The 19138-nt window shown below is 43.5% G+C and overlaps 1 protein-coding gene across 1 annotated transcript; it reads right to left on the reverse strand.

Annotated features, from left to right (window-relative positions):
• Window positions 1-4586: 4586 nt before the first annotated feature.
• STRA8 (stimulated by retinoic acid 8) lies at window positions 4587-18689 on the reverse strand (the record flags this gene model as incomplete). The annotated part of the gene is made up of 8 exons (XM_010293015.1): window positions 4587-4661; window positions 8036-8147; window positions 9853-9929; window positions 11207-11489; window positions 14608-14760; window positions 15116-15200; window positions 16714-16828; window positions 18492-18689. Coding segments are annotated over 8 exons (1098 nt in total), but the record flags the coding sequence as incomplete, so codon positions are not given.
• Window positions 18690-19138: the final 449 nt, after the last annotated feature.

The raw sequence follows: 19138 nt of genomic DNA on the forward strand, positions 1-19138 counted from the left end.
GAGCTACAAATGGAGAGCCATAGGCTCTTTGGGCAGCCTGTTCCAGTGTCTGACCACCCTCATGGTGAAAAGCATTTTCCCTTGTGTCTAACTGGAATTTCTGAAGCTTCACCTTGTGTCTGTTGCCTCTTGTTGTGTCACTGTTCCCTTCTGAGTAAAGTCTGATCCCATCTTCCCAGTACCCTCCACTGGACAGCTGAAGGCCGCAATACGATGCCCCTTTAGCCCTCTTGCCCCAAGACTGAACAAAACCTGTGTGGTTCCAATGAAAAACCTTTATTCCTCGTGCCTGTTACAGTCCTGTTCTTTAGTCCTGTCCTGCAGCTGTAGTGGTATGTGGCTTGTTTTATCGGTAAGGGATGTATTGGGTTTTTTTGCTTTGGGAGTGAATGAAGGCTGAATAGTTCAACTGTGTGAGAGCTCGGATCCTAAATGAGGAAACATTGTGGTACAAATAGTTTGCTGTTATGGGCAGGTTGGAATGCCTCTGTTGAAGACTGTGGTTGTTATGTCTTTGGCGGAAAAAATTATTTGCACATTTAAGTGTATCTGATTCTGCCCTCACCATCACAGTTTTTACAGAAATGACTAGTCCCAGGCATCTCAGCTCTGGTATCTTTTTCATCCTCCACAACCTTGACCATGTCTTTAAGCTTATTTAGAGCCATCCTATGCTCCCAGGGGATCTGCAGGCAAACCCATGGTCTTACCCGTCAGACCTTTTGAATTTACTTGTGCTGTAGCAAGCGTGTGAAACCGAGTTGTTAGTCCACATCACCCTGTCCCCGTGTCCTGTAGTGAAGCTGCCAGGCTGCTGCTGGCCACGCTGGAGGAGTGGTTTAGATGGGAACAGGACACATAGCTAATGAATGAGGTACACAAGCCCCAGCAATAGGGCCAAAACCTACTGTACTAGTTAGCCTTCAGATGCTCCATCTTCTGTGTGAGACTTTTTCCTTTGGTGCCACGGCTGGGATCCCCACATGGAAAAAGAGAGGTGAGAAGCACAAATGGGGAACCCTCAGCAATTTTACTGGCTCTGTGTCAGCTCTGTGGAGCCTGCAGTTGTATCTTTTTGCTTCTCCTCCTAAGATGTGTTAGGATGCTGTCAAGTGCCAAAGGTTTGTATTTGCTTTAGCTCTGTCAAAAAAAAAAAAAAAAATTTGGCACAAGTTTCCTGCAAAAATCGTTCTTCAGCTGGCTTTTTTGTTCCCCGTTGCTCATCTGTTATGCCACTGTCCTGCACCCCAGCCTGCTGCTGTGTCTGTGTGTCCCCACCTTGTATGTGGCCCGCAAGCTCCCCGGCGCAGAGCTGGGCTTGGCTTTACAGCTCTGGCGTGGGGGGGCTCCGGTGCCCAGCGGAGGCTCCTTCGCTACCCCAGCACATCCCACAGCCCGGGGGCAGACATGTGGGTCTGGGGCAGCTGTGTCTGCTGTTGCTAAGGCTTAGAGGCAGTTTTTCAGAAGCTGTTTACAGCCCTCTTTCAAGCTCAGGCTCCTAAATGTCCTTTAAAATTTCCCCTTTGGTGTGTTTGTTGTGTATTTAGGAAATAACCTTTAATTTGCCTCAAGGGGACACTTCCAAATTTTCAAATGAACTAGGCAGGGGTTAGGCTGCGGGGCCACCACTCCTCCCAGCTGTGTGTGGCCACCCGAGAGGTTTGGAAACAGCTTCAGCTTTGCACTGCAGCGACACAGCTTCTGTTTACGTGCTCCTTAATGAAAATAAATGAAAATCAGAGGAACCTCAAGCATAGAACTGAACACCTGGGGGCTGTTCTGGATTGCTTGGAGAACAGCCAGCTACCCGTCAGCTGAATTACCCTTTGTGCTGCTGTCGAGTCCCGAATGCACCCAGACTTACTGATTTCAACCAGGTGTCGGGTCATCCTGCTTGCAGCTTTGCAGAGGGGCAGACAGCTAATTGGGAAGCCCAGGCAGATGCTCCTGCTGTTCTGGCCAAGGAGATCCAGCGATGGGTATTTGTTTGCACTGGCTCTAGAACAGCTAATCAGTGGCCTTTTTCACAGCTTTCTCACAAGAAGGTGTGACCTGGGCAATAGGTCTGCCCTATGTTATGGTCACTGTGTCATACAGTGAGGGCTGCCATGCTGCAGCACGGCTGTCATTAACGTACCTGGTCCCACCCTGCCCCGTTCAGCTTGGTCTGCCCAAACCCCTGCAAAGGCCACGCTCCCAACGGATGGGTTCATGCTTCCCACTCCTCCCTCCCTGCTGCCTTTCTTCCTCCACCTCCTTCCCACCACCCTGCCCCGGTGGCCTGCTACCCTACGTTTTCCAGATTTTTTCATGAAGTTTCTACCGGACCAACCACCCACGCACACGTAGCAGTAACGCGCCCAGGATTTAAGGGCGCTTCCCTGCCAAGGCAGAGCAGACCTCACGCGCGCCAGGGCAGAACAGCTATTGTCTGTGTAGTGTTGGCTCTGCAGGAGAGGAAACTGCCTTCCCATGTTACATGCTGGCCTGTGCTCTTGTAAACTAGCACCGTGTGACAGGAGGAACCAAAGCAACGTGCTCGTCATCTTCTCCTTAATGCCGTAACACTTCCCACAAAGCTTACTACCATCCGGAGGAGTTGTTATTTTCACAGTACCTGAACATACCTGTTGTTTCACATCGATGTTTCAGGCAAAGCAACAGAAGCTCTGACGTGTGATGATCAAGAGAATGCATCTACCTAGTGCGTGGTGTCCATTCAAAACTGTCTTCTCTGGTAGGTGGTAGGCTCAAAGTCATTTGAAAAATAAATATTCAGCTGTTTAACTTTTGTCCTGTCCTGTCCTTCAAAAGGGTGGGGATGAAAGGCTAATAAGAAAAGGTTGTTAACCCTTGAACATCATCTACTCCCACGGCTGTCCTACGGTAGATGTCAGTATTGCCAAGTTTGACCTCAGCTGATGCAGTAATTAAGAAAGACATGGTGAAAGAATCATTAGTGTAACAAAACTGACCAAATGTTGTTTGGCAAATGGAACTGGAGATGAGAGAAATCTGTAAGACTTCTACAGCTAAAAGCTTATAGAAAAAGTAGCCTCAACACTGTGAAAAAACAACCTATTTCCCCCTGTCAAAACTACACAATGATGAGAAAACACAGGCAGAACACTTAATGCAAACGTTTATTACTGTAGGTATGTATGTATCTTGGACTAGTTAAAGGAAAGAATGATTTGACCTTGGATCCCCTGCAAAGTCTGTACATGTATTTCCATCAGCACGTGTCCCAAAGGGGCAGGGGATGCCCAGGGGATGCACATGCTTGGCATTTTGGAATGAGAGGGAGAGAAGGAGGAGGGAGAGCCAGCACTGCTTATAGTCTCAAAGCAATGATAGCCTGTACACATGAAGCACACTAGAAAGGCGAGGGAAAGGCAAGGCTGTACCCTGGAGAAATCAGGGGCTCTTAAACCAAAACAGGACCTGCAATTAGGACCCCTCCAGGCCCACTTCCAAACACAGCAGCATGGCAAACATCCAGCTGGGAGTGCTACCACAGCCTCAACCACAGGGACAAGAAGGTGCTCTGGAGGAATTGTTCTCCCCTTGTACTTCAGTACTAGTCTCCACATGTGTTTGCTTGAATACAGCTGCATGTATTATGCTCTTACGCACCAAGCCAGTGTTGGGCCACAGCCCAGCCCTCTTGGATTCACCCTAAAATCTTGGCTGCTGAAGACTGATGGATACCTGGGCATACCAGCCTCAGATTTTAAAATAAAACTTCTAGCCTTTCTGTTTGCCATGGCTGTTAGCATGACCTCAGCATAACTATTGTCAGAACACCATTTGTTCAAGTCCACAGAGCGCCTCTAATGATAACTGAAGAGATACGAAGGATTTTATTCATCTTCGCAGCATTTTTAATTCCGAGACACTATCTGAGCAACACTACTCATCAAAGAATGAGATGTGGCAGAAAAGCACAGGGCTGCTCACTCAGCTTTACTCCCTTTGCAAAAGTAAATAATCCAAAGTGTATTACTGTGCCTGCACTTCTCTGGACAATTTGGGAGTGGCTGGCCACTGCTGTTGTCCTCATAAAGAGACAGAAGAGCCTCATCTCACTCTCTGTGAGAAAATCCCTCTTTCCTTGTCAGTCTGAGCTGAAAAATTGTACAGGAAAAGTACAATCACTGCCAGGGTGCAGGACACTTGGTGATTTTTGCAGGTTGCAGTTTGAGATCTGCATCCTATGGAGGTGTGCAGGTTGTCACTGATGTGACCTCTCTGCAGCTCTTCCACAGCTTATGCTAGGCAAGGTCACCTAACTGTACATGCCTCAGTTTCCTTGTGAAATGGGGTTAAACATTAAAAAGCAAAAGACAAGAGTATTTCTTAAGATTTTATACATATCTAAAACCTGGAACTTTTAAAGGTATAAATTACTCAACTGATATATCAAGAAGCACTGAGGGGATGGGAAGTCAACGGCAACAAACCACTTTAACGCAGTGTCTCCACACTCTGCTCAGACAGGTGCTTCACTGAAAGAGGTGCAGGCTCTTCATATGCTTGGTGTATCTGGCAATGCTTGGCAAAACGTTAGCAAACAGAGATACTGTTTAGAAATCTTCATCATCGAAGGTCTCGGTGCACCTCAGCATCACAGTGTCATCATCGAACTGAAGATCTTCTTCCTGAAAGCCCCCCCAAAGCCAAGCAGGGTTAAAAACTACAGGAGTTGATTGTGTTTCAAATATACATCATTTGGACAGGTTTTACTGACTGTGGTAGCAAGCAGGTCACATAATGGGCTCTGAAGATATGAGAGCTTCCTTGAGCCCTTAACTTCTACTGACTTCAGGCTTTGCTGCTCTTTTAGCAACAGAAGGAAATGGGTCTTCTCTTTCGCTAACTTACAGAGAATAAGCAGCTCTTGAGAAATCAAAGTCTAGGAGATGAAAGTGTTCATGCCTGCCATCCATCTAGTCCACTTTCTGCATTGAGGCAAGACTCTTTAGGGCAAGACTGCTTTTAAAAATAGGTGCTGTTTAAAAAATATATAGCTTAAGGAGCACCAAATCTCACTTGTCAAGTGACTCATCTAAAATCTGTAATTTTAAAAGAAAGTATGTCTTTGAAGATGCAAAGGTGCTCAGTGCTATTTAGAAAAAACCCCACTGACTTTCACTTAGATATTGTAAAACCTTTGGACCTCAGTCTAAATTAATTCTTTACTGCCTTTGCTGCTAAGCATCTCTTATGATGTGGCCTTAAGACAACAGCTCTTGAAAAATGACAAGATTGCTTAACTAATCTCATGCTCAGAAATATTTCTCTACCATGTAGCTTCCATGCTCCTGTTCTCATTTTTGTATCACTGCCCTTTTAAGAGCACTCCCTTTTCTTGTCCAAATGATTTCCTCCCTCCTCTTGTGTGGGTCTTTCTCAAGCATTTCATACCAGTGGGGTGCATGCCTTGGCAGCCTTCAGAGCCAGGGCTCTCAAGGGCATTCAGTGGATCTGTGACTATGCAACGGTGAATATACACAATCCAACAACAGTACTTTGTACCTGGACAGTTAACCAGAAATCGTGTAACAGCACTGGCATGTAATGACCAGCAATAAAACCCGTCACCTCATCAGGTCTGTAGATGAAAGTAGACCATACGCTGCCTTTTATATTTCAGTTGGGTGCACATGGCATGCCTCACCTTGGTACTGTACCTGCTACCCACCTCTGTATCTTCTACAAGGTGTGTGCATAGTGCACCAGGACATCACTTTATCCTTGGGATAATTTATCCCAGCGCTGCCCAAACTCCTGGGCTAGTGTAGCACCGGCACAGGTGCTACATCAAGGGAAGGGGAAAGGTCTGTAGGGGTTCGGTCACGCCACAAGGTAAGCAGGAAGGGCTCCTTTCCCTGTCAAGTCCAGGAGTCTCTGATGCTCTCAGTAGCCCAATTTCTGGGGTAAGGTGTGTAGCCTATATTGAGCTCTCTGCTGCTGCTGCCTGAGTTAGTGTGTTTCAAGCTACCTGGAACATCTCCTAGCCCCGCTCTGCGATGACTTCCATAACTGCCTCAATCTGTTTGCTTTGAGATGGAGCTCAATTTCTGCTCTCAAAACAAAAAATTCTTGTCAGTTGTATTTTTTTTTTTTGCCTCTTGGCAGGACTCTTTAGATGTGCTGTACTGCAGTTATCTAAATCAAAACAGATTGCGACCTTCACATGATCAGTACTCTCTAGCCTGGGTGATTTCTGCTTAAACTCCCTTTTTATTGTCTTATCACAGACAACTCAAAGTTCCTGCATAAAAGAAGTGCATGCAGCCTTTTATTTCCTTTTGGATCTAGAGACCTCAGTCAACTGCCCATTTGCACTTCAGCTTCTTTTGCTGCCTGTCTTCCCATCATTCTCATTCTCCTCATCTTATTTCAAATGTTCTTCTTTAAAGATCGAAAGAGGCACTACCTCTTCTCATACCACCTCATCTGGGAGCTATGAGATGGACTTGGGCTCACATATAACAATGGAGCACCAAGCAGAAGGACAAAATGGGACCACCTAATGCTGCCAGGCATGACGTTCACAAAAGAAATTTTAAACTGGAAAATACTCTATCTTGCCTAAAGCTTTTCTTTCTTTTCTAGGTGTGCTCAGTTCATGGTCCTTTACATAAATACAGGAAGAGCTCTGCTCTTATGAAGCATATAGCTATTCACAGACCAAAGGGCTGTGTAGATCAGTGCCTGGACTCTGACAACAGCCAGGAGTGGATGTTTGAACAAAAAGTGCAAGAATCGTGCATGCAGTGTGCTCTGTTCCACAATATATGTTCCCACGTTATGGCAAACTGTGCTGTGAGGACATTCTAAGCTGGAAATTGTATCTGGACCTTCAGATTTAGTGATTGTCAATGGACTGATGTCCCAGGAGCTAAACCTGGTAATCTGCACGTGCAAGTATTTTTTAATATGTTGTTTGTTCATTTCATTGAGTGCTTTCTAGGTCTTCTGGTGTTAGACACAAGGAATAATCATTATATGTACCAAATCCACACCATCTCGGATCAAAATTCTCTCATGGTACCCCTCAGTCTTTTTTGTGGAAGAGTCCTACTCTAGCAGCTCCTGTTCAATGCCTTTTGCTGTGCTGGCTGCCATTCTCTGCACCTCCTCCAGTGCTACCATCTCCTTGAGATGGGGGAACCAAATAGCATGCAGCAGTCACTATGTGATAGATTCAGCTAGTGGTGCAACCCTAGTTTCTGCTTTGTTTTCTGTCCCAATTACCCCTCATCACAGCCTATTTCCTTCAAAGGAGCATCTGCTCAAGTAACAGAGGCTGGGTGGAAGCTAGGTGATAGAAAATAGCAAAACAGTGGCTACTGTGGAGGTACAATTGATTCTGAGCCCAAACAAGCATGCTCTGGCTGAGGAGTATCTCCTTTTCGATCCTCCACCCACGTATAAGCTCTGAGCCGCCTCCTTAGCAGGAGGGCAAGAAGGGGAGGAAGGACACTACAAACACAATGACTTCTGGCTCAGCAAACTTGCAACAGTAGGCTAAGTTTAAGAGGCAGCTCAGCAGCTGTTTATCAGCTCTTTCAAGAACATGAATACCCTACTCCTAAGGCCTGCCAGCCTTAGGGCTCAGGGTAGGGAACCTGGCACCCAGACAAGCAGAAGGTGATCCTACTGAGCTCAGAATGGAGCAGCTGGGTGTTAATGGAGAACTGTGAAGTGAGCTTTGCCTGCCCAGATGAGATCACTCAAGCTTTTCCACAAGGAACTTTCATGCAAACAATTAAAAAAAAAATTAAATTCCTCATGTCATTTGCCATTTTGAATAATATTCTAAGCAATAACAACCCCTCACACTTTGCCTCTTACAAAGGCAATCCTACTGACCTTTTGGAATGATACATCAGAAGTGATGAACCCCAAGTTCTTATTAGTAACGATTCCAGACAATATGATCAGAAGCACAGAAAACAGAAATCCCTTTCTGACAATGACAGAAATAAACTGCTCCTTCTATAAGGAACCCTTTGGCAAAGCTTACCTGGCAAAACTGGGTATTAGCAAAGAAGAGGCTTTTTAGGAAGTCAGTGATCTGCAGATAGAGTCTGTGGTGTTCCTCTGGATTTTCAGAAGTGCAGCTTGCAAATGCTGAACTGAAAATGGAACCAGATACTATATGTAATTTCCTGTTTCTTCAGTTCTCCTCCTACTTACTTTATTTCCTCCACATTTTACTTATAAATTAAAAAAAGATTCAAATTGTTTTCAAGATGATTCTGATATTAAAGACAATAGCCAAGCAAGACAGGGAGGAGTGGAGGTGGACATATTGACGAGATATTGTCTAACAAATGCAAGGAAGATATGCAAGAACGGAGAACAGCGATACAAGAAACCAGTATCACAACGAAGAGATCCACTGATACATGCCAGCTATAGTAACACTGTTTTGGGGGAAAAGTAGATATCCATTATAACAGAGAGCAACAATGGTTATTTGGTAGTGTATTTTGTAGGGTTGTTCAGAGAACAGCTTTGACTTCTTTTTGAAGTTTTTGAGTGAATGCAGTATTGTGGTCATGAAATGACATATTAGCTATCATTGGCAGGTTTGTACTCAGGTAACAGGTAACTTTGGCAAAAAGATATTAATTTTGGACCTCACCTCTATATTCTCCCTGGGATTTTACAAAGTTCTGCCATCACGCCTCTGTCCAGAATTACAAGGCACAGAGTGATAGGGAGGAAAGGGAACACGATAAATACTGAAATACTAATCTATTTGGGACCTAGAACAGATTGCAAAGATGATGGCAATACATTGCAATATTAAGGAATACTTAATCTTATTTTAAAAGCAAACAGCAATTGTGACCTAGTAAATGTTACTTAATGGGTACATTATGTTTTAAGCTTTATTATGTATTCAAGTATATTCTGATCAACAGCCAAAACAATCTTATTTCCATTCATTCTGTTCTGCAAGTGCAAGGTGGTATGGTAGTGAAACACAGAAAGAGATTCACACTAAAGAACTCTCTAAATGTGGAAAAATAAGTAGAAAATGGGATTTAAAAAAACAGATTAAAAACACTATTTGCAAATACAAACAATCCTAATGAAGACTAAGTAGCAAGAATGCATAAAAGATGAGTCATAATGTGATTTTCCTCTTGAGGAAAGCAACCCTTTTCTTTCTTTGGTCTACTGGGAAAAATCAAAGGCAATGCCAGCTTTGTATCTGACGTTCTCTTTCAGGTAACTCATCTGACCTGCAGAGGAAAGAAATGTTATTATTTAATAGGTCAGGTCTTGTGCTTCTTTGATGTTACTGTTCAGGTCAACCACACTTGAGCTTGATCACCTCCATGTGACTGAATTAGGGTACTTGAAAAAGGTGAGGCAATGTTAAAAAATGATCATTTTTGTCTCATTAAATGACAGTACAGTTTATGATTAGCTGACTTATCATGGGAATGCCTTATGGTCCTCATAGACCTGGTAAGTGAGAGAAAGAAAAGGAAGACATTACAACTATTGTAATTTGAAAAGATGGAAAGCTATGCAGAGTGGTGAAGAAAATCAGAAGGACCCCAGTTACCCTGAAGTGACGGGGTGCTCTTAATAAGTGATTCTTACTGATTCTGCTGTAAATGCCTATTAATCATTTCACTTTTGCACCTTAAGAGACAGTATTATTGTGAGCAGAATTGCTAGAGGCTGCTATTTACTAAAAATTAGGCAGAAAAAAGGAAGCTAGGCTATTGCCTTACTACTCCACTGCAAACTTGCCGTGGAGTATTGACAGTGGGCTATTAACTTACTCGGTCTAGCAAAAGGGGTGAGTTTGTAATTTACCTCTGACTAGACATTCCCTGAGTCTCGTCTCTGTCAAGGAAACCAGCAGTAACATCAAACGCATCTTCAAACATTACCTATCAGAGAAAACGCCTCAGATGTCAACATACTCAGTCACCTAAAAGTTTTATCTAGGGCATAATTTTTAATAACGAAGTCTTTAAAAGCATTATAGTCTTTCTTTCAATTTAACAGGTATGTTCATGGCTAGAGTAAACCAAGAGCGTTTTGTGGAGACGGGAATAATATGGAATAACTGTATTTCATGACTAGGAACTCAAGGTTAATCCATTCCCTTAGGTCTGTTCCTCAACCTCTAGGAATTAGACTTAACATGACATCTCCCAAAAAATCAATTAAAAGCATTAATTTTATCAGCGCTTTAGAGACTTGACTGTGGGCTGCTGGTTATCGCTAGAGATCTCAGCTGTACCAGCCAGTCTCCCCACATCTGATTCCAGCATGCGACCTGGCTTACGAAGGAGTTAGGATGCTCCCTGTGACAGACTGATAAGCTCATTAGTTCATTCAGCCATAATGCAGTTCACACATTTTCTGTGCCAGAAAGTACTGTACATGGAACATCCCCACGACATTTCCTAAGGAGGTCAGGAATATGAGTTGTGTCCTGACACTCGAAAAGAACTTGTCAATGCAATTACTTACATGCTAAAGGTGGATACCCATCCCTCCCTTGCACCTAATAAAATTACACACATCTTGGAGCAACTAGTTGCTTAATCAGTGCTCCAGGAACAGTTAACATAAAGTTGGCTGCTATTTCACCTCTTTTTTAACAAATGCCCTGGTCTACTCAGTTACTGACTTCTTGGCTCTGCAGAGGTGCATGGCACAGGCAGTCATTAGCCTTGTACCACTGGAACTGGTCTACAAACACTTTCTCTTCACTACCAAGTGTTTTGATGAAAAAACCCACTCAACCCAAACATGGCAGGCTTTGGCAAACCGGGTATTCCTTCTGGATTTAGCTCATCTGCGCTCCTTGGAGAGTTTGCAGAGCACAGTAACTGTATAATTCTTGTTCTAGCTCACTCCCCCTGGAGCAAGTTAGAGCATATTTAACTGTAACTCAGCACAGAAACTCTACAGGTCAGTGGAGACTAGCAGGATTACCCCCACTGCACTCCTATAGTTTGCTATGTATCTTACCAAGAGAGAATTTGGTGCAGACATTTAGTCAAAGACTACTGATTGTCTCCACTTAGGCATTCAAGTGGTCTTGGGAAAGCTTAATTACAACTACTGTATGTTTCGAATTAAAAGCTGCAGAGCCAATTAGCAACTGAAGACCTGGAGTTTCAGAGGCAGATGATGTGTGTTACTGAGCACTTACTTCCTCTGGTGTGGAGACTGAGGAACTACTGGCTTCCTCACCGTTACCTTGGCTCTCCCTCACGCTACCTTCAGTGCACGCAGGCTCTTGGCAAGCAGCCTTAGGATTCATGAGGAAATCTCTCTGGCTACAGTACTGCAAGATGCTGCCTCTCCTTTCTTCAGAAAGTTCTTGCCAGAGGTGGGAAATAGCTGTGGAGACCTCAGGAAGAGGCACCTCCTCAGTGCAAACAATTCCATGCTCTCTCAGCAAGTCCACTGTGTGTGTATAAAAATACAGGTATCTGTAATGAAAGGGAGCATCTCTTAAGAGCAGACTAGTGAGGCAGCCATCTACTGTAAATCAGCAGGAGTCTGGGGAGTAGCTCTGATTCATAAATAGTTCACTGACTCTCCCCTCTAAGACTTCATACAATTACTGAGGGTTGCCCAATGCTGTTTGAAGATTTTAGCAACTCTATTCTGCCAAGATTTCATCTGCAAAAGGCAGGCTCCAGCCACAGCCTCAGCAGGACTGCCTCACCACAGCAGCTCCAAGCGCTGCAGGCTCTAGTTGTTGCACAGGCAAACCTCATTCTGGTATTTAATAAATTTTCAGTTACTTGCCTTTGTATCCTGAGGCTTTTACACTGTTAGTCACTCTTTATACTTTTACTGGCATTGCACTACACTTAAAAGCCTTGGCTGAGGTCATATCCTGATGTATTAGGTACTATACATGCAGGTAGAAAGAGACTACCCCAGGCCTGGATGCTCTGACTTAAATAAGCATGGGAGCCCAATTTCCTCCGTTTTACATTTGAGGAAATGCATCCCTAAGACTGACTTCAATGCAGTCTGTAGTGAAACTGGTAACGGAACACAAGAGTCGCAATTTTAACCTGATGACTAAATCTCAGAATGGGCCCACTTCTGTTAGCACTGTGTGGCACGATAAACCAGGGATAATAATGTCTACTTTGGAAATCAGCACTGAAGGTTATTCTATGTTAATTAAACGCTTAGAGCTTCTCAGATGAAAATAAGATCAAAAAGCAGTACAAACCAAGAGTTCTATAAACAGCAGTCGTTGTTACTAAGTTTGGGCTCAAAATGATCCCTTGGAAGATGTCCCAAATGAGCACATTTCCTGATTAACTGAATAGTACTGCATGAGGAAGTAACTCAAAAGACTTGAGTCTTTTCTTTTTTTTTTTTTTTTTTAATATTTGTTCCAGAAAACCAATATGGAAAATCTTAAGATAATTCTGCATGCAAACATAAACATGGTTAAACTCCAGTTTCCATACTCTGGAGTATTTTCCACTACTGCTGAAGACAAAATACTGGAAGGTGAGTAAGTATTCTCATGTAAGGTACTGTGCTCACCTACAATTCTGGATGTCCAGCTCCAAACAAAGGATCTAGAGTTTCTCAAACAGAGGAATATGAATCACCATTTAGACTGCTTTGCTAAAGAAATTAAACTTGAACCACGACTCAACCATTTCCTTCCCAGCTGGAAGAAGACAACCACATTTTCACTGGATAGAGTACTGTGTAGTCCTGCCACTGTAGCTCCTGCTGCTGGACATGTTAAAAAAGTCTGTCCATTGAAGCTTGAAGCATTTCTGATGTGCCTAAATAATGCAATTAGACGATCACCAAAAGTCTGTTCTTTTCTTTGCTGGAGTCCCTATTGTTTTATGCGTGTTATAAAAGATCATTTTTTTGAGGAGAATTAGCTATCAACTAACCGCAGTCTGCCATAAGACTGTAGGATAAGTGCCAGAGCCCATACACAGGACAGGCCCTGGTCTACCCTGTCAGTGAAGAAGGGAAAAGTCAGGTGTTTACAGCTCTGTCGTGCAGTCTTTGATGAAGTAGTGTTTACTTCCTCCAGAAAAATCTTGATTCAGCACATTTCAAGGTTTTGTAAATGATACCTCCGAGTCTCCCAGGAGCAGAAGCAGGAACAGTAGCAGGAGGCTGGTGCCATCTGCTGGCACAGCTGCAGTCTCATTTTGACGAAAAACTCGGTAATTCAAGGGAATTTTATAAATAAACACCATTTCAAAGCAAAAGAGAAGAAGGAACCTCAGAAGTTTTTGTTTATGGCGGTGACGCTGTGGAAGAAGATGCCAGCTGCAGCTGTGGATTCTCCTGCACTGCATATTCTTAACTCTGGAACGGTTAGGGTAAAATAGACTCTGCTTGATGGCACAGGATAGATTAGACATCCATCTGTTTCTCAAATCTTCACAATGAAATGATCATTTATCCTTTTGAAAAAGCATCCATGACCCCTAAGTACCTCCGATAGTGCTGTTTGACAGCAAGGGGAAGAATGTGATGAATAATGTACTCAGTCTTAAGATATCAATAACTTTGAAAAGAACCCACCAGTAATCTTACCATTACAATCCCAGATTAAAATACATGGACCACTGACATAAGGACAATGGTCTTGGATTTTTAGATCCTGCACGAGGCACTCAGGAGGTGATCCTAAAAGGGGTTACAGACTCACACCCACTAGCTATAAGTGTAACACATGTAAGTGTTTAGGTTCTCTTCCTCCCTCCCCGTTTTGCAGACATTTTGAGGAATGCTTTCTGATATCTTCCAGACCAGCACTATTCTGCAGCCTGCAGGCTGAGGACTATATGATCTTCTCGGGTCGCATCCAGCCTTACCCTGCTCTGATCCCACAAAAAAAATACTCCAAGCTGCCAGGAGCTAAGGATCTATTTCTGGAAAGGGCAACAGTGTTCAAGTTCCTCATAACAATGCCATCAGATGCAGGATGAACATCACTGTGGGGGAAAGCATCTGCCTACCTCTGGTTCCTGCACCTCCCCAGAACACATACATCTAGACTCTTGAAACTTCATCCGGTGCAGCAATTCCTACATTCCTAAAATCTAGCCCCATTGCAGGGATACAACTTGATAATGGTACTAATACCATAAACACACAGGGGCATGCACCTACATACATCATTCTGGATGAATAACCTCCTATTCCACCTTAGCTTGCCTCTTAAACCACTTCTGTTAGCAAGTATGTTGCATCTTACTCTGCAAGGCATTTGGCCTGCTGTAAAGCATGGCCACACAGGGACTAACACACTTGAACGAATTTTTTTTCTCTTTCTTGAAGATGGGTGGAAAATCCTCAGGGATTTCCCAAGGTCTGCAGAGCTGGGTGGTGCTACGATGGTGGGAGTCCATTCACATGCAAATTGCAGGTAAGGGACTTGGGAGATACTCAGCTTCAGCACCAGCAGGGCCAAAGTTGCTGGCACAAGGCTTCTGCAAGGCAGATGCAGGCTCCAGCAGGGCTCTACAAACAACAGCAACTGGATGCATGGTGTTAATGCAAACAAATTAAAAAACTGAAGGCAACATTGGGTGCACCCACCGTTCAAACTCCACCAGATCCAGGGATAAAGTGTGTGGAGACTGGACAAATTCTGGCTTCCCATTCTCCTCCATTGTTTGTTTTTCATGTTCTTGCATCAAACACCAGATGGTAGAGTAACTCTCACTCACAGCTTCCGAGGCTGATGCAGTGCTAGAAAGAATACACAGGGGAAAAAGCCACATGAACAACTTCTTAACTGGATTAATAAGGCCCTTGTCGTGGTCACTCCAGAGACCAGGGCCATTATTCCCAAGCCAGCCTTCTCCTCCTCCTTTTGCTTTGCAGGTGAATGAGAAGTCTTTGATGTATATATAATATATATATACATATTTTATAACAAGCACTGACTGGAAATGAGACCAACAACGTGCCTAGAGTGTTCAACTCTTTTCCTCAGGATGAAAGGCCTCTGCTTGGAAATTCAGTAACAAAGAGGTTCAGAGATGCTGAGATGAAAGCAAGTGCAAAGTATTATCATCTTTCCTTGATTGGTATAAGCCCTTACCTGTGACTGCTGAAGTGCCTCTTGACATATTCCTCCCTGACTTCCTCCAAGCTGGACAGGTTCCCATCCTCCAGACTGAAGGGCTCTGTTGTCAACAGAAAGGTTACTGTCACATCAGTGGCACTTTTGGCTTCCCCCTCACCCTCAGCCCCAGTAAAACAGAATAATTTCAACAACTGGTTCTTCACGAGCCAGAGCTTTTCATTAGGCAAAAATTATATGAAAGGAGAAACTTCTGCCTCTTCTACAATGTAATTAGCATTATTGGGAATTTATGATCATTGAGGAATTTAGAATCAATGCCTTCTTCCTAATATTGGTCTGACAGAACTGATGGTGAAAACCAACAAATCAAAGTCCAGGCAAGCACTAGTCAATACAGTATTTTGTGATTACCATATAATGAGCAAATTGCATGTAAAAACCCCTGACGACGAACCTGTGATTCACAAGTGGTATGAGTTGTACATATACGCAAGTGAATAAAAGGGGAAGTTTCCCTCCAAACTCTCCTCAACCAGCCTCACTGCTTGCAATCCCTTCAATTTTGCTCTGTCAAACTATTCCTTCTACCTATGACTGATTTTTATGGGTTATCCAAGGGTGTGGGTTCAGAGGAGATTGTTCATTTTAAGCACTAGGACTTGGGACTTTTAATTGATGCAAATTATTTGAGGTGCAAGTTGCATGAATAGCAATGTTTTTTTCTAGCTAACAGTAATCTGAGTAAATTCAGTAAATTTGTAAATTTAAAGTAAACTTGAAGGAACATAAAAATATGTCCGAAGTCTCTACCCCATCAGCCTCTAGTCCTACTTGCTGCCACTGGAGGCAGTGGCCAGCATCAGTGAACAGAAGGCACTTGGCGAGGGCACGAAGCCCTGCAGCAGGAGCTGCCTCAACTGCTGACAGCACATGCTAGACCAGCGTTACACACGGTGTCGCAGGTGGTATTGGAGGCATTGCATGAAGACGACCCGCCAATCTGAAAGAAAACAAAACTGCAGCATCTCTCTTACCCGTTTCTATTGGAGTGAATTCTTAACTAGAGGCTTCCATTTCCTAAACTAGGAACTCCTCAACAGCTCCTCTGTCCTTCTCCTTGACCTCACACCAAAGCCTGCTGTTCTGAAGTTTAGGCTCTGGCTGTGTTTGACTCGCAACGCTGAGTGCTCGTACATGGCTGTGGCTCACACTGCGCCACGCCGCTGCGGCCGGGAGGAGCACAGTGGGAGCCTAAGCTTGCAGCCTGGGGACCCACACCAGCCCCACACCTGCTGGGGATGAACTGGCAGCAGGATGACAAGGGCACTCTGCCTAAACTGCCTGCTGCCATGGGATAGCAGGAATTACTTGTTTCCTTCCTTCACCTAGGCTGGGAAGAGGGTAGGAACAACTGAGAGTCAGAGGGGGATTTCTGAGATGCAGTGCTGAATGGGTCGACAGATCTTTGTGCTATCCCTTGCTATCTGCTACAACTAAAGGCACAGTGGGCTCTAACGCTTTAATGGGCTCACCCGCATACCTATCTGTCTCTATTTAACAAATAAAAAATAAGTCCAGGCACTCTGTCCAAGGCAAATACTTGCATACAGTACCTTTCATCTTCAGCAAAGAACTCAAGGTTTGCTCCAGCTTCTGGATAGATTTCTTAGTCTTACGCAAAACCTGATAGTGAACATAAGAAGAAATCAGAACTGATTGCTCTCTGCTCTGATGAGATTAATGTTTTAAAATTCCCTGGTTGTTTTCTTCACTTTTCTTTCATTTTGACCTTCCATTATCTTGATGTTTCTGTGAAAACAACTGTGTTGTTTCATCAGCTACCCTTATCCATATGAAAAGGGGAAAGAACTAATACCAAAGCAAACTTAAATATAGAATATAAATATTTGGATATATACTATGCAATACATACACATATCACGCAGTCACATAGACATTGACTACTTAACTCTGATCTTCTTTCATCAGCAACTGGTCTTGTTTGGATCATTCTTTTCTTGGACCATGTCCAGAAATACCATGTGAAGTCTTGTTGGATGTCTACCAACTTTAGGCATAAGACTCTACTAATCATTTCCCAGGAGAATTTTGCTAGGAAAAGCCTTTGGCACATTCTACTCTCAGCTACACGGATGTAAACAGGAATAACTTCAGCACTGCACATCATTCCTTCATCATTTATAGAAAGCATAACTGAGAACATATGGCAAATGCATTTAAACATTCACATCTCAAAAATATATTTCAAGATTTATGTGGTCGGTGAGACCATCCACAGTCACCTTAAACAGGATGACTACCTTGCAGAGCTTTCACACTGGCTATTTTAGCCAGACACGAAGCACTAAGATTACAAGTGAACTTCTGTATTTAGGCTCTTGAAGATATTGAACTTCCTTGGCCCCAAAAAGTCACACAAGGGGCACATGATACTATGAAAAAGCAATTTTAAGAATTGCTATGTGAAGATAGTCCCCTTAGACTAGACAAAACACCTATCTGTTTAGTCTTGGCTTCTGAGATCATGGTGACTTCAGCTTAACTTGCATCTTGTTCAGAACATGGCAAACTAAACTCTTGCCTCAAAACGCATGAGAGGTAAGAGGCTCAGCAGGTACAAGCCCCAGATAGCAGTATTTTGCATGTTCAGAGCCTCAAAGCCCCTTACAAGGACAATTCCAGTCCTAAACAGTTACTAGCCTCTCCATTTTACAAACTGGAAAACTGAAAGTAATCAATCGAAGTAAACGAACTGGTGGCAGAGTTGAGGATGAAAAGACTCCTGATGTTTATTCCTCTGCCTTGAGCATGGTAATATCCATCTTTTCAGTAGCATTTTGGGTCAATTTCATCTTTATAAACAATTCTGGTTTGATTAAATAGTTTCTTAGTTTAGTAGAGACCAATAAACAGTATCAGTGGTTGTTTTTTTTCCTAACATTTTTCCAGAGTGTCTTGAAGACAGAGTAGGGTGCACCTCATAACGCTGAATGAATTACTCCCTCCGCTATAACGTCTTCTGACCTTAAACTATTCTGATTTCATAGCAAAATGCTGTGAAATCAAGGTAACTTCATCATGGGATCCCTTGCTTTGTTTCCAAAACACCACAAAGAAGCTGCAAAAACCCCGTAAGAAAAGTGCAGATAAAGCACATGATAAACCCATGACCCAGAGATTACAAAGTGAGCAACTTGCTCATGCTGAGCTGGCAGCTTTAAAATACAAGGGATCCAGGAAAGCTGCACACAGTGAAGTTACACACACACTGGGCATCCATAAAGATACAGTGGTCATCCTAATACACCTGGTTAAATTTAAACATAACCATGTATAACAGCAATATGTAAATACAGTCGCTGCTCCGCACCTTTGTGGCTGAGTTGTCTGACTGGGATGAAACAGCTTCCTGCAAGCTGCTGAAGTGTCTTGCCAGTGTAGTCCGGTGGTGTGCCTGCGGCAAATGCCTCTTTGCCATGTGGAGTTCTACCTCTTGCAGGTGTGTCAGGGGATTGGGGCTCACTCTGCGATGTGGCTTGCTACAGTCTCCAGCTGTCTTCCACAAGAGCTGCAATGAGACATTTATTTATACTGAATAAATACCTAACTGAAGAAGAAGAGATCTTACAGCCTGTATAGCGGATGGACAAAAATAGGAAAATTCAGGGTGACAGACAAGAGCACTCCAGCTCATTTTTACATAGGAAATCATGGAGTTTGACATCGTCTCTTTGCCTGAGGGATGCCATGTCTAAGTATTGACTAAAACCTAATCTACCACTAACAATAAACTGCATGGCACGAAACACAGCCGAGCCGATCCTCCTCCTACCTCCTGCACACTTTCCTGCAACGAAGTGATGCCCTATTTCTACGGGATATCTAGGCCTCAGCTCCCCTCATTACTGAAAGACAGACTTCTTCACAGCATCGCAATTTTTGTCCAAATGAAACTGTGACATCAGAGCAGGCAACCATACCAGACATACACATGTGTGAGAGGGCCGGATGCACGCC

This window comes from Phaethon lepturus, unplaced genomic scaffold (assembly GCF_000687285.1).
Source record: "Phaethon lepturus isolate BGI_N335 unplaced genomic scaffold, ASM68728v1 scaffold10428, whole genome shotgun sequence".
Lineage (NCBI taxonomy): Eukaryota > Metazoa > Chordata > Aves > Phaethontiformes > Phaethontidae > Phaethon > Phaethon lepturus.